Source organism: Piliocolobus tephrosceles, chromosome 14, assembly GCF_002776525.5.
Source record: "Piliocolobus tephrosceles isolate RC106 chromosome 14, ASM277652v3, whole genome shotgun sequence".
In the NCBI taxonomy this organism is placed as follows: domain Eukaryota; kingdom Metazoa; phylum Chordata; class Mammalia; order Primates; family Cercopithecidae; genus Piliocolobus; species Piliocolobus tephrosceles.
The window spans coordinates 30,140,189-30,156,329 of NC_045447.1; the positions used below are offsets into that span (position 1 = coordinate 30,140,189).

General features: G+C 41.1%; 1 protein-coding gene across 2 annotated transcripts in view; it reads left to right on the forward strand.

Annotated features, from left to right (window-relative positions):
* ELP1 (elongator complex protein 1) overlaps window positions 1–12,586 on the forward strand; it is a 65,305-nt gene extending 52,719 nt beyond the window's left edge. The window contains exons 32-37 of one of the 2 annotated variants that reach the window (XM_023202187.3): window positions 974–1,087; window positions 1,575–1,686; window positions 2,383–2,510; window positions 2,985–3,139; window positions 6,147–6,222; window positions 11,571–12,586. In XM_023202187.3, the coding sequence (XP_023057955.1) occupies window positions 974–1,087; window positions 1,575–1,686; window positions 2,383–2,510; window positions 2,985–3,139; window positions 6,147–6,222; window positions 11,571–11,638 (653 nt within the window). In that variant the 3' untranslated portion in view covers window positions 11,639–12,586. The remainder of the gene's footprint in view (window positions 1–973; window positions 1,088–1,574; window positions 1,687–2,382; window positions 2,511–2,984; window positions 3,140–6,146; window positions 6,223–11,570) is intronic. The other variant, XM_023202191.3, reaches the window with a different exon arrangement.
* The last annotated feature ends 3,555 nt before the right edge of the window (window positions 12,587–16,141 follow it).

Genomic DNA, 16,141 nt, shown 5'->3' on the forward strand with positions numbered 1-16,141 from the left:
AAAAATTACCTTTTCAAATGAAGTTTGTGGTTCTTGGAGAACATATAAATATTACCAGTTCTAGAATACCCAGATGGTCACTGTGACCTCTTAAAAGCGAAGCGGAGAAGGACATCGGTTTGACTTACAGAAACCTTAGGGAGTGGTTGATTTTAAGCTCTGCCTTTCTATATGCAAATCCACCCTGTAAGTAACGTCTGGCCTTTCTGACATTTACATGTATGCACATTCTTACCTTGTCTGCACCCCCTTCCCCCATCCTAATTAAAACGTTGCTGGGGTACTTTTTATGTCATTCACTTTAGGTACCTCTAACTGGGTGCTGAAAGCATGATTCCTCGTCTATAATAATCTAACCAGCTCTTGGATTTTCACCACTAATGAGAACCTTTCTTAGACAAATGCCAATAATTCCATCTGCATAGGCCCAAAACCTATTAATAAAATACATCCTTGGATAGTAGTATTTTGCTTCTTTAAAATGTATTCTACTAGTGTTATTTTTCTCTTGCGTATTTTTCCATTGGACAATATTTTGCAGAAATCATTTGATACATTTTTTCCACGTCCATGGGCATTTTGATGGATGTTTAGCCAGAAACGTTTAGGTAACTTTCTTCTTACTTTTGTTAACTGTGCCCCTTCCCCGCTACCGTTTTTTTTTTTTTTTTCCCCAATCCTCTCTTGGTTTAGATATCAAGTCTTCGTTCAGGTGATTTTACAAGTTCAGTGGTAGCACGTATTCTGGGATAATATTGATGAACTCTAAGATCTGGAATCTCAATCTCTAATTTGTTAATGCTTATTAAGGAGAAAAACTTGTAACCTAGTAGGAAGAAAAAACTTACTAGGAAAAAACCTAGTAACCCTTTTCTTTTTGCAGAATTCTAACCCTCCTTCACTGCTTCCCACCTGTAGTTTTTTCTCTTTGCTTAAACCTCATGCTCAAACTATTTACATTCTGCATCTCCAGCCCAGAAAAATTATATGGCATTTCTGGATTCTCAGACAGCCACATTGAGTCGCCATAAGAAACGTTTACTGGTAGTTCGAGAGCTCAAGGAGCAAGCCCAGCAGGCAGGTCTGGGTGAGTGTCTGCGTGAAGACCAACGACACATGCGGGGCCGTGGGCGTCGGGTAATGCCACACATTCTCTCGAATGCTTAGTGTTCCTCCTGCAGTCTGATTACTGTGCCATGGGGAAGTGAGAGGCCTCTGTGGAGCCCCTTCAGGGCCATCTGTGTCTATGTTTGTGTGTTGGTAAAGGGCAGGACCAAGCATGAACGGGAAGAGCTCTGCCCGATGTTCCCACTGACCCCCATTCAACCAGAGCAGCTGACCACTTCCGTGTCTAACAAAATGAGTTTCCTCATTTCCAGAAAAAAGTTCAGGAAACTACTGATTTACATTAGTAATTACTGTATTTAATAGTATCTCATTCCTTTTGAGATCTGCAATCATTTTCATCCATCCTTTGATATGCCCCAGTTGACTCTAGTTCATTTACTTCCCTGAAAGTAAACCCACACATTAGCAGGCAGTGTTTTCATCTGCTTCTGGTTCTTCTTTTCTAGATGATGGGGTACCCCACGGCCAAGAGTCAGACCTCTTCTCTGAAACCAGCAGTGTTGTGAGTGGCAGTGACATGAGTGCCAAATACTCCCATAGTAACTCCAGGATATCAGCGTACGTATCACATTGATTCAGCACATTGGCCATGCCCTGGGCATATGGGGAAAGTGGAAGCAAATAGGTTGGTTTTCTACTGGGACAGTGTAGTGAGAGTGGAGAGAATATTATTCAATGCTGTGTGGAAGTTGTTCAGAGACTTTCTCAGCATATCTGAGACATTAAACTTGGCATTGAAAGGTTTTCTTCCTCAGCTTCACGGCCTGTGTGTTTTCCCATTCCCCATGAGGCAGTTCCTCCACTGAGTGCTCAGTTTATATTAACATCCGATTTTACGCTTTGGACAAATGTTGTGACTAAGGTATAGGCACTGAAAAAATGAAAAGATCAAGCTTCTTCTATTCAAAATCAGGATTGGAAGAGACCATACGTGTAAAATAAGTCATCACACTTTTACCAAATATAGTAATTTGTCAGAAATATTCATGCAACACCCGTATGGTAGGTGCAGTAGATGTTACCAAAAACTTATAAGGAGATATGAGTTATAAGAGCCTAAAGTCTTGCTTAGAATATGTAAAACAATGCAATATTATATATTTAAACTGAATTATGCTTTAGGAATTTGAAATGGAGAACTGTGAAGTTGTCTGGGATGATCAGCAACTGCAAGAAAGTAGCCAGGCAAGGTAGCACATGCCTGTAGTCCTAGCTACTCAGGAGGCTTAAAAATATCTGTGTAATTTCTAACAGGAGATCATCTAAGAATCGCCGAAAAGCAGAGCGGAAGAAGCACAGCCTCAAAGAAGGCAGTCCGCTGGAGGACCTGGCCCTCCTGGAGGCACTGAGTGAAGTGGTACAGAACACTGAAAACCTGAAAGGTATATTCTCAGTCCTGATGATGATTCCTGACCCCAAACGATAGTGAACAGTCGGCACAGACAGGCAGAGTTCAGTAGGTGATTAAGCTACCATTTTCCCAATTTGAGGAAAGATGAGAACTTTTAGCAGGAATGGTCATGTCAGCACACATTCCTGAAGCAGCCCTTCTTAGCTGGTAACTGAGAAGCCTTCCTCCATTTGGCACCCCCCTAACTGAACTGGGAGAGATGCTTAAGCCAGGATAAAGAATTGTGGGACACTGCTTTCTGCGTGGATCCCCCAGTGTGCTTGATTTTCTTTTTGTAGTACATGTGTTTAATTATGCCAGCATTTGGGAAGAAAAAAGATAATGTAAGAGAAAGGACCCACAGTGGGATCATAGAAATTTTTGGCTTTAGATAGAAGCTATGGTATGATTCGGTCTATGGAGCTGGGAATATAACTTACCACTCTTTCAAATTTCTTCTCTCTAGATGAAGTATACCATATTTTAAAGGTACTCTTTCTCTTTGAGTTTGATGAACAAGGAAGGGAATTACAGAAGGCCTTTGAAGATACGCTGCAGTTGATAGAAAGGTCACTTCCAGAAATTTGGACTCTTACCTCCCAGCAGAACTCAGCTACCCCTGTAAGTTTTCTCAAAGACGGTGTGCATTTTTTTCATCATTTTCGTGGGTTATTATGTTCACACACTCCCCAAGTCAAAAAGTTTTCCTGTTCTTAAAAACATAAGATGCCATATTTAAATTATCTTAGATTTATGTTTAAGCTGTCAGTAAGATTTTATATTTGCCTGTAGAGTGACTAGTAACCTTGGCGTAGGTTAAATGGGCTATCATTGTCCTTTCTGGGTGAAGCAGATGTCACGGAGAAAATGAGAAAGTCACGCAGTTGCTCCTGGCCTTCAGTGAGGTTGGAGTGGGGACAGAGCGGGGAAGAGGGGATCGGAGACGGCCTCTCACTTGGATGGGATCAGGCTTTAAAGGGACCCCAGGCAATTGCTTTTCCTTTTGTTTTATGAAAAATTTGACTTGTCACTTCTGTGTTGTTACGATGGACTTTGCTGGTTGTGTTTAAAGCTGAATCAGCTTTGTATCGCAGAATTCTAATGTATTGTTATCTGCTTATTATTTATACCTCTGTTTACTCTCTTATACCTCAAGTCTATTGTTAAAAGTTTTTATTTGGATTCAAAAGGCTGGTATATCAGTCAAGATCTAGAAAGGAAAACAAAAGCCTACCTATTATCACAGAATTTAATATATGGATTGGTTAAATAAGCATTAGAGGACTAAAGGCAAAAGGGAAATACAGAGGAAGGACATTGAGATAGTAACTATAGGAAGCAGCTTTACCCTCCCTGAGGGAACAGGAGGAGGAGTTGGGGATTATTAGAATTTAGAAGTCTGGAAGTGGGGCCCTGTAGAGCTGGCTCTTGAACCTCTGAGAGGAGGGTGCCAGCCAGCTAGTCCTGGCATTTCTGAGGGGCTGGTTCCAAGTGTACAGAAGTAAATGGAAGCTGAAAGGAACAGCTGCTGCTGGGGGAAAAGCCAGCCAGTCGGGCCGGGCGCAGTGGTGGCTCATGCCTGTAATCCCAGCACTTTGGGAGACTGAGACGGGTGGATCACCTGAGGTTGGGAGTTCGAGACCAGCCTGGCCAACATGGAGAAACCCCGTCTCTACTAAAAATATGAAATTACCCAGGCGTGGTGGCGCATGCCTGTAATCCCAGCTACTCAGGAGGCTGAGGCAGGAGAATCGCCTGAAACCTGGGAGGCGGAGGTAGCAATGAGCCAAGATCGTGCATTTGTGCTCCAACCTGGACAACAAGAACAGATCTCCATCTCAGAAAAAAAAAAAAAAAAAAGCCAATCAAGGAAGAAATCTAGAAATCTTTTGTTTATCCTCCAGCTTCGTACTCCCCCTCTGGTGTTCACTGTAGGCAGGACATGATGGGAAGCCAACAGCAAGGAGGAGCATCTTTCAGGTGCCCAGCCCCAGCACCACAAGCAGTGGGTAGAAGGCTGGGTTGGTGCTGATAGATAACAAATCAGCTCACTGTTTAGAAACACATATGTTTATCGTGTCTTGATTTCCTTATTTAGGGCATAAGACTTCCCTGTGTGCTTCAATAGAATGCTTTGAAGGTTAAATAAGAGGGTGAATGTAAAAGCACTTTACTAACCATTGAAATAAAAGCAACTAGGAATCAGGACCCTACAAATTCTTGAATTGATTATAATAGGTATTTCTTAGAAGAAATGTGATCATCATCTTCAAAACTGTAGTACTTTTGATGATAATTGTTTTTGTGTTTTTTTTTTTGAGACAGGATCTCACTCTGTTGCTCTGGCTGGAGCGCAGTGATCACCACTCACTGCAGCGTCTACCTCCCTGGGCTCAGGTGATCCTCCCACCTCAGCCTCTTGAGTAGCTGGGACTACTGGCACATGCCACAACACCTGGCTAATTTTCAAATTTTCTGTAAATTTTCTGTAGAGACGGTGTCACCATATTGCCCCAGCTGGTCTTGAACTCCGGGGCTCAAGCGGTCTGCCCACCTCAGCCTCCCAAAGTGCTGGGACTATAGGCATGAGCCACCGTGCCCTGCCTGAAGGTGATAATTTATAATACCACTCCCATGCCGTCCCCTTCCGTCTTCTCTTCTGATCACACGATCACTTTAAGGTCTTATTTTATTTTACTTTTTTCTTGCTCTGTCACCCAGGCTAGAGTGCAGTGACGATGTGATCAATCATGGCTTGCTGTAGCCTCGAATGCCTGGGCTAAAGCAGTCCTCCCACCGCAGTCTCCTGAGTAATTCGGACCACAGGTGCACACTACCATGCCCAGCTAAAATTTTAAATTTTTTTTTTTTGTAGACATGGGGAGTCTTGCTATGTTGCCCAAGCTGGTCTTGAACTCCTGACCTCAAGTGATCCTCCTGCCTTGGCCTCCCAAAGTGCTGAGGTTACAGGTGTAAACTGCCATGCCTCCCACATTAAGTTCTAAGACATCCATTTTATTATTGTGGTTTTGATTGGTGAAGTATGGTTGTGGTATGTGCAGGATACTGTGAGTGACTTCTCATGGCATTGCTCTGGAGAGTGTGCCACCAAGGGTCTACACTCACCAGGGGTGTGCCCAGAGGCTCGCTGCAGGCTTGAAATTCCTGTGGAGTCTTGTGTTTTACCTGGAGCACATGTGCACAGTTTGCATTCTGCTCCATAGTATGCACGTATTTGTATTTATTTCAACCTAAAAATGTTTGTTTCCCACAACTCTTTGCATATAATTGATACTCTGCGTGTTATAGCCTCTTGTACTGTTTCCCCTCTCCTCAGGGAGTGGCTTGCTCATTTGGAAAAGGCCATGATATATCATTGTAGAGTTTCTTTTCTTTTCCCCCACCCCCTATCTTTACCTTGTTCTGGGAGAAAAGAGGATTAGAGGTCTGAGTTGCAGCTGGAGAAACTGGCAAATTAAAATCACATCGGGAAAGAGAGTTACTGTGTTTCACACCATGCCAGTAGAAATGACAGGCTGTTTTCTGCTAGTAGGGATTTGGCCTTTGGTATTGGCAGTCTTGAGAAGTATTAGATAATCTTTGCTGATACAGTCTATTTTCTCCTTAGGTTCTAGGTCCCAATTCTACTGCAAATAGCATCATGGCATCTTATCAACAACAGAAGACTCCGCTTCCTGTTCTTGGTTAGTATTTTTTCTCATTTAACATTATAATACTAAGCAGCAGGACTATCTTTCTGTAAGTATTGAGAAGATCAGCAGTATAAGGAGAGATTGGATACAATTTTTCACTACAAAAAAATTGACTACAATTCTTCCTCAATTCTAAGACCACATCTTTAGTATGATCAGTTTCATGCTTCTAGCGGTAGGGGACCTGGTGTGGGAAAATCCAACATGACTATTGTATGTGTAATTTTAAAAAACATTTTATGTGGCATACGCTTTTTCATAAAGGCACATCACAGTTCCATTTTCAGTCTAAACCACCTACATTTACATATATATCAAAAGATTCTTCTGAAGCATCATTACTGGCTGTTGGCAGTTACGCTTTGCATCTTGGGGGCATTTTCATAAACGTGCTTATGAGTGGGACCTTTTTGTTATGTTTAGAATTGACAATATAGTTTGAAGGCAAATCCAAAGAATATTAGCATTTTATACATATTTCCTATTTAGTTATGCATGAAGTGTTTTATTTGTTGAGGGAGATGATTCTCAATTAGATTACTTATATCCCTAAAAATTAAAAACCCTAAACTGTTTCTTTTGAAAGTTGGTTAGAAACATTTGATGGATCAACTTAGGACTTTGATTATTTGCCCTTACTTATAGTTGGGTCAATCAAGCATTTTAGCTTTGAAAAGTGAATGTTAGTTTCTAAAATAATTAGCAGTTTTAACTGCTGTATTTCTAGCATGTGAGAGGCAATTTTCTGAAATTTTTTTTCACCGAAGTGCTACACTGTAATAGCATTTTGATGATATTTGAAGTAGCCTGTGGGGATTTAAATTAAGTTTGACTTTAACAGCTTATGTTGCTACCAGGAAAGAGCAGCTACCTTCCATCCCAGCTCAACTCATACATCCAGACAGTAACTACTGTATTCCTAGCTCCTCTTCTGTCTGGAGAATGGCAAGGTACTTTTGGTATCAATTTCAACACATCCACTTATTCCTTTTTTTTTCTTAAATTTTTTTTATTAAAAAAAAAACAGATGGGGGTCTTAATATATTGCCCAGGCTGGTCTCAGACTCCTGGTCTCAAGTGATCCTCCTGCCTCAGCCTCCCAAAGTGCTGGGATTACAGGCGTGTGCCCCTGTGCCCAGCCCACTTATTTCTCAGATGCTAGGAACTTATATTAGACCTGAGGCCATTTGGTCATTGTTTATTTTGTGCGGTAGTGCAATCCAGTTGTGATTTCTGCCTCCTGTGTTCCTCGTTGCTGGCCTGATGCTGACCTTCAGGTCAGGTCAGTCCCACCATCCCCCAGGGTATTCTAGATGGCTTTCCCACTTCAAAGAGCACTTTCTTGTTTTCCAGCTGAGCCTTAAAGACACTCTGTAATATTTGAGAGCCCCTCATTATCTGAGTGTTTATTATCATTACCCTTGTGGTTTCAAGGTTGTATAGGAAAAGGAAAGTTCCTGTAATTCAAAAATTGCCATTGATGAACTAGTCACAAAATTAGTCCCCCTCAAATATTACTCAGTTCCCCTCCCCAGCTAACAATAGTTGAGTATATTTGCACATCCCCACAAGTGGAATCAATGACTTGATGGATCATTTCTGATTGTTTCCTGCTTTGATGCAATACAGCACCATGCAGATCAATTGCAAGTCTTACAAAAATTTAGTATTACATAAAATAGATTAAAATGATATTGGAAAAGTACTTGAATCATTGCTGGGTTGGACTCGTTTCAATTGATGACAAAATGAGTGCTTCAAGTGGTTTTGACCATCAAAGGATTGAGAGAGCTCCTTAGAAAAATTGCAAAGCCCTCAAGGTATTTTTATAAAAATGACTTTTTTGTGTGCTGTGAAATTCAAATATGGAAATGTGAAATATGTCATGTCCTGCTGTCATATAATTTGTCAGAATAATTACTTTCTTGCCCAAAAGTCTATACTTTGCGTTTATTTCAAATTATGTCTGGAATCAAATATAGTTGTAGTTATGCCTAATTTTAAAAAATGAGATAGAGCACATTATTTTCGTAACTAGTTTTTTTAAATATAGTCTTATTCCAACTTTAATTGCGATTTATGAAAGTGTGGACCTTGTTGACAGTGAATTTATTTAAGTAACCTTTTTCCAGTATTGATATTCTTTTATCTTTATGGCACCATTTAGTGGAGAGAAATGTAAACAAACATAAAGATGTAGTATTAAATCATAACTGCATAAAATTGACTGTAGTATATACTGCACTACTGTAATAATTTTGTAGCTACCTCCTGTTGCTATTGTGGTGGGTGAGCTCAAGTGTCACCAATATCTGCTTAAAATGCCGTGTGCCACTAATCATGTCCACATGAGCAGCACATGACAGTCTCCATTAATTGCTTATGGCAGCAAAAAGTGATCTCTTGCGTTCTTGTATTTTTTTTTTTATCATGTTTAATGTAATATCGTAAACCTTAAATAACACCATGAGACCTATAGGAAGTACCACAAGTGATGCTTCCAGGAAGCAGAGAAAAGTCATGACATTACAAGAAAAAGTTGACTTGCTCAATACGTACTATAGATTGAGGTCTGCAGCTGTGGTTGCCCACCATTTCAAGATAAATGAACCCAGTGCCAGGACGATTGTAAAAGAAAAGGAAATTCATGAAGCTGTCACTGCAGCTATGCCAGCAGGGATGAAAACCTTGTACTTTTTGCAAAAGACCTTTTTATCTTGTATTGAAAATGCAGCTTTTATGTGGGTGCAGGATTGCTATGAGAAAGGCATTCCTATACAACCAATATGATTTGAGAAAAAGCACAGTCATTGTATGAGAACTTAAAGCAAAAAGATGAAGGATCTAAAGCTGGAGAATTTAATGCCAGCAAAGGATAGTTTGATAATTTTAGAAAGAGGTTCGGCTTTATAAATATCAAGATAACAGGAAAAGCAGCTCCTGCCGTCCAGGAGGCAGCAGCAAAGGCAGTCAGGTTTATGATCAGGACTGCTCTTATCTGTAAAGCTGCTAACCCCTGAGCCTGGAAGGGAAAAGATTAACACCAGCTGCCAGGCTTTTGGTTGTACCATACAAGAAGGCTTGGACAAGGAGAACACTGTTTCTGGATTGGTTCCCTTGTCGATTTGTCCCTGAAGTTAAGTAGTATCTTGCCAGTAAGGGGACTGCCTTTTAAAGTTCTTTTGATACTGGAGAATGCCCCAGGCCACCCCAAACCCCATGAGTTCAACACTGAAGACGTTGAAGTGATCTACTTGCCCCCAAACACACATCTCTAATTCAGCCTCTAGATCAGGGGGTCATAAGGACCTTTAAGGCTCATTACAAACAGTACTCTATGGAAAGGATTGTCAAATATATGGAAAAGAACCTTGCTAGAACATGAAAGTCTAGAAGAATTACACCATCAATGATGCCATCGTTGTTATAGAAAAAGCTGTGGAAACCATCAAGCCCAAGACAATAAATTCCTGCTAGAGAAAACTGTGTCCAGATGTGCATGACTTCACAGGATTTATGACAGCCTATCAAGGAAATCATGAAAGAGACTGTGGATCTGGCAAAAAAAAAAAAAAAGAAGTGATGCATGAAGGATGTCAAGATAGGGGTCTTGGAGAAATTCAAGAGGTGATAGACATCACACCAGAGGAAGTAACAGAAGATGACTTGATGGAGACGAGTGCTTCCAAACCAGTGCCAGACAATGAGGAAGATGACATAGAAGAAGCAGTGCCAGAAAATAAATTGACATTTGTTCCAAAGATTCCAATTATTCAAGACTGCCTTTGGCTTCTTCTACGACATAGATGATTCTATAATATGGGCACTGAAACTAAAAGAAACTGTGGAAGGATTGGTACCTTAGAGACATGAAAAGCAGAAACATCAGAAATTATGGTGTATTTCTGTGAAGTTAGTAACTGAGTGTGCCCACCTCTGTTGTCTCCTCTTTAACCTCCCCTACCTGTTTCATCTCTACCGCCCCTGAGACAGCAAGACCAACCCCACTATTTCCTCCTCCACTTCAGCCTACTCAACGTGAAGATGACAAAGATGATGACCTTTATGATGATCCACTTCCACTTAAAGAATAGTAAATATTGTTTTCTTAATATTTTCTCTAGCTTACTTTATTGTAGGAATATAGTATATAATACATATAACATACAAAACATTTGTTAACTGACTTTTTATGTTGCCAATATGCTACCGGACAACAGTAAGCTATTAGTACTTGAGTTTTGGAGATTCAGAAGTTAAACATGGGGCCAGGTGTGGTGGCTCACACCTGTAATCCCAGCACTTTGGGAGGCTGAGGTGGATGGAACAAGACCAGGAGTTTTGAGAGTAGCCTGAGCCACATGGTGAAACCTCGTCTCTACAAAAATTAGCCAGGTATGGTGGTGCACACTTGTAGTCCCAGCTACTTGGGTGGCTGAGGTGAATCACATGAACCTGGGGTGTCAAGGCTGCAGTGAGCCATGATCGTGCCACTGCACTCCAACCTGGGCAACAGAAGGAGACCCTGTCTCAAAAAAAGAAAAAAAAAATGGTATATGCAGATTTTTGACTGTGCAGCGGGGGTCCACAGCCATAACCTACCTTCAAGGATCAACTATAATTTGTCATGCCTGCATGGCTCATATGTACAGATTTGCTGCTGGAAGTTTATCATAAATAATGCTGAAAAAGAAAATCCTTATATATACATATTTTCTCATATCTCTGCTTCCAGTATATGATTCCTAGTTAGAAAAGAGACTTAACAAATCTAAGTGAAAGAGTGCCTGGGAGTTTTAGGTTACAATGACAGAATCTTTTCCTAACCCTCTCTCTCCATTTACTTTTTTTAAAGCAAGGGCATCTTTATTGATCGACATGTTTGTCGAAGTTTCATCATAGTTTCTGTCCATTAACTTCACTTACTGAATATGTGCTACCACATTTTGCTATTCCTTAAAAATTGAGATAGATTTTATATATAGTGAAATGCAGAGATTTCAGGTGTACGACTTGATAAGTTTTAATAAATATATACAGCCATGTAACTGCTGCCACCACCCCTCCCACCAGTTTGAAATACAGAACATTCTTCCACTTTGAATCACTGAGTGAGCATGCCTGAGGTTGAAATGCAGTCCCTCCTCTCAGGGCAGGACGTCCAGGCTGTGTTTGCTCTGACCTGGAGGTTGCAGGGGTAGCAGACACATTAACTCTGGCTCTGATGGTCTTATTGCTGCAAACCCCACCTGCCTCGTTTGTTTAGTTTGGAGTGACTGCCTCAGCGCCCTCCAACAAGGGTATGTCTGTCACAATTTCCCTTCCTTTCTTACTTTTAGATGCTGAGCTTTTTATACCACCAAAGATCAACAAAAGAACCCAGTGGAAGCTGAGCCTGCTAGACTGAGTGACCACAGTTAGGAGGGATCCAACAGAGAAGACCATTGCCACTAATTCCTGTTGTCCTTCCACCCCTTGCTCTTTGAGGCCTGTCTGTTGAGAACTGGAAAGAGTAAAATGATAACTTACCTTAGCCTTGCCAAGAACTTCAGCAGACAACAAGCAATTCTATTTTATTTTGTGTATACATCTTAATCATTAGCAAGACATTAAGCTTTAACCATTATGGCATCATTTTGTGAGAATGATTGTTCTTTCACTTGGGCTGTTTGAGAGCATAATTATGGTAATCATGAGATTAATGTTTCATGGTTTCTACCTCAAAAGTGTGAAGACAAGTAAAATAATATTTCTAAATTGTCTTATTTTATTGGAGGAGAAGATTACAATGGCTGTTAGTGCTACATTTGGTCAAATGTAATCACTTAAATGACTTCTTGTCACCTTAAACTAAAGCAGAATAAAAAGTATCCTTTGAAATTATAAGCCCTCCTTTGCTGACAGCTGTTATTTTGTAACATGTTACCAGGTCATGTGCTTTCAGTTATAACTGGGCTGAGCCTCCTATAATTACAATGTCTATAGGGACTGTTTTACTGCCTGTGTATTTTCTGCTAGAGAGTTAGCAATGTTAGAGCTGGAACAGATTAGAATTTCTAAACAGTATGATGCACGTTTGGTATGAGTGATCAGTGTGCATTGTATGGCATGCATGGTTGTGAGTTATTCTCTGTTCTCCAAATGCTGTTTCTTTAACTCAGATATTTTTGTTAGTGTCTAGGCCACTTCATTTATTTTTCTTTATGGTACTTTACTGACTTCTCTTTTACTCAATTCTCCACCCCACCCCCCCACCAAAAAAACTGTCTCAAAATGAGAATATTTTATTTTTATGGTGAGTCTAGAAAACGCCCACTTCATTCTAATTAAAAATTCTTCCATGTTTTAAATATCAGAACCAGACCTTCCTTACTGTATATCTTAGTTCGTTTGTGTCTCTGAACAACCAGCTTTCAAAGGAACTAATAGAGTGAAAACTCACTCATGACCACGAGGATGGAACGAAGCCATTCACGTAGAATCTGCCCCCGTGACCAAAACACCTCCCACTGGTTCCCACTTCCAACATTGGTGATCACATTTCAACATGAGGTTTAGGGAAACAAATGCCCAAACTACAGCACTGTACATAAACAAACAGGAAATGCTGCTTTTGATCCTCAAAGAAGTGATATGGCCAAAATTGTAATTTAAGAAGCCTTTCCCAGTATAGCAAGGTGTCAACGATAGAATCAATCTAGGAGTATTCACTGTAAAATTCAACTTTTCTGTATGTTTAAACATTTTCACAAAATAATAGTTTTTAAAAAGAAGAAGATATACTTTGCTTTTGAAATCTACTTTTTGACCTATATGGATTTGCTGTAATTAAGTGCCCAATATTGGAAGGCTGCAAGTACTTTGTAGCCACTCTTTGGCATGGGTAAATAAGCGTGGTAGCTTATATTTGAATATATTATAGTGCTCTTGCTTTGGATAATTGTAAAGGGACCCATGCTGATAGATTGGAAATAGAAGTAAATGTGTTCATTGATAATGGTGTGAATTTTCCTGGACATTCAGTTTCCTTAAATAATGTATTGAAGCAGCAAGAAATAATTTGTTTGAATGCAAATTACTATCAATTACTGTTTCTGTCATCTGAGCAGGATTGAATTTTGTTCATTTTTAGAAGAAGCAGGCAGGAGGAGACCTTCCAAATTGAGGCAAAGCCAAGAAGAATTCATGGGGGAAAACTGAGTGTATGAGCAAAGGAGAGAACTCCTCTGAGTGGTGAATGCTTAATTTGGGGGCAAGATTCTGTCAAGTTTTAGAAAAGAGTACATAAATTTGGATTCTGTCCCAAAGCAAGTTCATGCTGCAGTAAGGTAAAACCTTCACTTTTCTTGGTTCCATTGAGTCAGATAGCTTTGCTCAGATGCCCTAAACTTCAAGAGGGAACTTACAGAAGACTGTCTTCTTCAGTTCAAAGTGCATTTCAAATATATGCTTTTTAAAAAACTGAGGCCGACTGCAGTGGATCACACCTGTAATCCCAGCACTTTGGGAGGCTGAGGCGGGTGGATTACAAGGTCAGGAGTTTGAGACCAGCCTAGCCAACATGGTGAAATCCCATCTCTACTAAAAATACAAAAAAAATTAGCCAGGCATGGTGGTGGGCACCTGTGATCCCAGCTACTTGGGAGGCTGAGGCAGGAGAATCACTTGAACCTGGGAAGGTAGAGGTCGCAGTGAGCCAAGATCATGCTACTGTACTCCAGCCTGGATAGGACAAGAATGAGACTCTGTCTCAAAAAAAAAAAAAAAAAAAAAAACAAACTTAGGAGCAATTTTTATATGCCTTTATGGATGTAGCTTGGTGCAATTTCTTAGCCCTGCTGCATATTTTAAATTAAATTTAATTATATATGCATGTATATATACATACACATTTGAGAGATTTGTCATAGCAATAACTGAAGAGGGTGTTTTTAAAAATAAGTAAAACTGACGATGCTTAGTAACCTAAGGTGACTGCAAATTTGAGAAGCAAAATTAGATTTGTTCTTCTTGTGCTGGTTATTATACTCCCATATTCTCTAGAAGCACCGCCTGGACAAGCCCTGGGGAGTCTTTGGCTGTTCTTTCTTGTTTGTCATATTTATTAGTAACTGGCTGCAAATAAATCTTAGGAGCTAGGTAGCTGTGCATATTCACGAGGCTGGAGATAAGGCAAGGCTAATTTGGTAACATTTGGCAGTGCTGAAGGCCTGCTTTGGATTCTCGTGCTTCTGTGTTCTCTGTGCTCCCTGGGCCCTTGCCTGTGCCTGCACTGGGCTGCTCCACCACTATTCCTATTGGCTCTAAAGTCCCCAGACCTTTAAGAACAACAGTTATTGGGTTGGTATAAAGGAAAGAACAAGGCTTTGGGCCATGTGTCCAACCCTCTTAGCAGTCTTGGACAAAGTCACTTAATCTCACTGCGCCTTGCTTTTCTTCAGTCTTGTGTGTACCCATCAAGCTAAGCAGAGTTTCTCAATGGCACTGTTGTCATTTTGATTCATGTCATTCTTTCTTTGGGTGTTGGGAGGTGCTTCCCTGCACATTGTAAGATGTTTAATAACTTCCCTGGTCTCTAACCCCTAGATGCCAGTAATACACACTCCCACCCCTGTTATGACAACCACAAATATCTTTAGAGGTTGTTAAATGTCTGCTACAGGCCAAAGTTGCCCCCACTTGAGAACTACTGTGCTAAGGTAAGCTCCAAATACTTAGTAAAACTATCGTTTTTTTATGAAGAAATTCTCTTTTCCTACGAGGGCATACTTGGGAGGATCAAGTGAGAACATTTGTAAAATGCTTTGAAAAACACTGCACAATTGCTCAGCCTTCAATTGGTATTTTTTCATTTAAAAATGAACATTGAGGCCTAGGAGGGCCTGGAGACGCCCATCCTCCAGAACCACCTCCCAACTCTCCTCTTCATTAAGACCCTTGCCTCTTTAGGGATCTGTGACGTGGAGTTCCTACATCCCGAAGGGATCGGTAGATAGAGCATATCTCTGTATGATAGGTTTCCTCTGTAATCATATGCTTTATTTTACGCATTTAAAAACATTATTCTAAGAAGAGATTTATGGGTTTACCACCCTGCCAAAGAGGTCCAAAGGTTAAGAACTAACCAGACGGCCGGGCGCGGTGGCTCAAGCCTGTAATCCCAGCACTTTGGGAGGCCGAGACGGGCGGCTCACGAGGTCAGGAGATCGACACCATCCTGGCTAACACGGTGAAACCCCGTCTCTACTAAAAAATACAAAAAACTAGCCAGGCGAGGTGGCGGGCGCCTGTAGTCCCAGGTACTCGGGAGGCTGAGGCAGGAGAATGGTGTAAACCCGGGAGGCAGAGCTTGCAGTGAGCTGAGATCCGGCCACTGCACTCCAGCCTGGGCGACAGAGCGAGACTCCGTCTCAAAAAAAAAAAAAAAAATAACCAGACTTCAGCTTGCACATCAGTGAATGATCATGGGTTGACAGTAGAGTGGTTTGGGCAGAAACTGAGGTAAAGATGTCCCTCTCAGGTCAGTGTCCCCAACTCCTGATTCCTTGACAGTCCAGCGTAAGGCTTAGTCATCCGTGCTGAACCATGGGAACCTCACATGCCCCTCTGTGGCTCTCTCTCTGCCGGTACCAGCCAGATACTCTTACTCACCAGATCTGGATCCAGGTCAGGTACTTTAGGCCTTTCAAGGCTGTGTAGGCAAACCTGCAACCTGTGGGGGCGGCTCTGGAGGGCTTCTCCCTGGAGATGGTGGAGGTGCCAGCTCTCCTCTAAATGCAGAATGCGTGCCTTTGAGTGCCTGTGTGACTAAGGACTATAGTGAGAGACTTTTGGCCTTCTGCATAAGAGACAGAAACTTAAAGATACTAGCTAGCTGTTGTGAGCACCTCCAGGAGTCTAGTATTGGTAT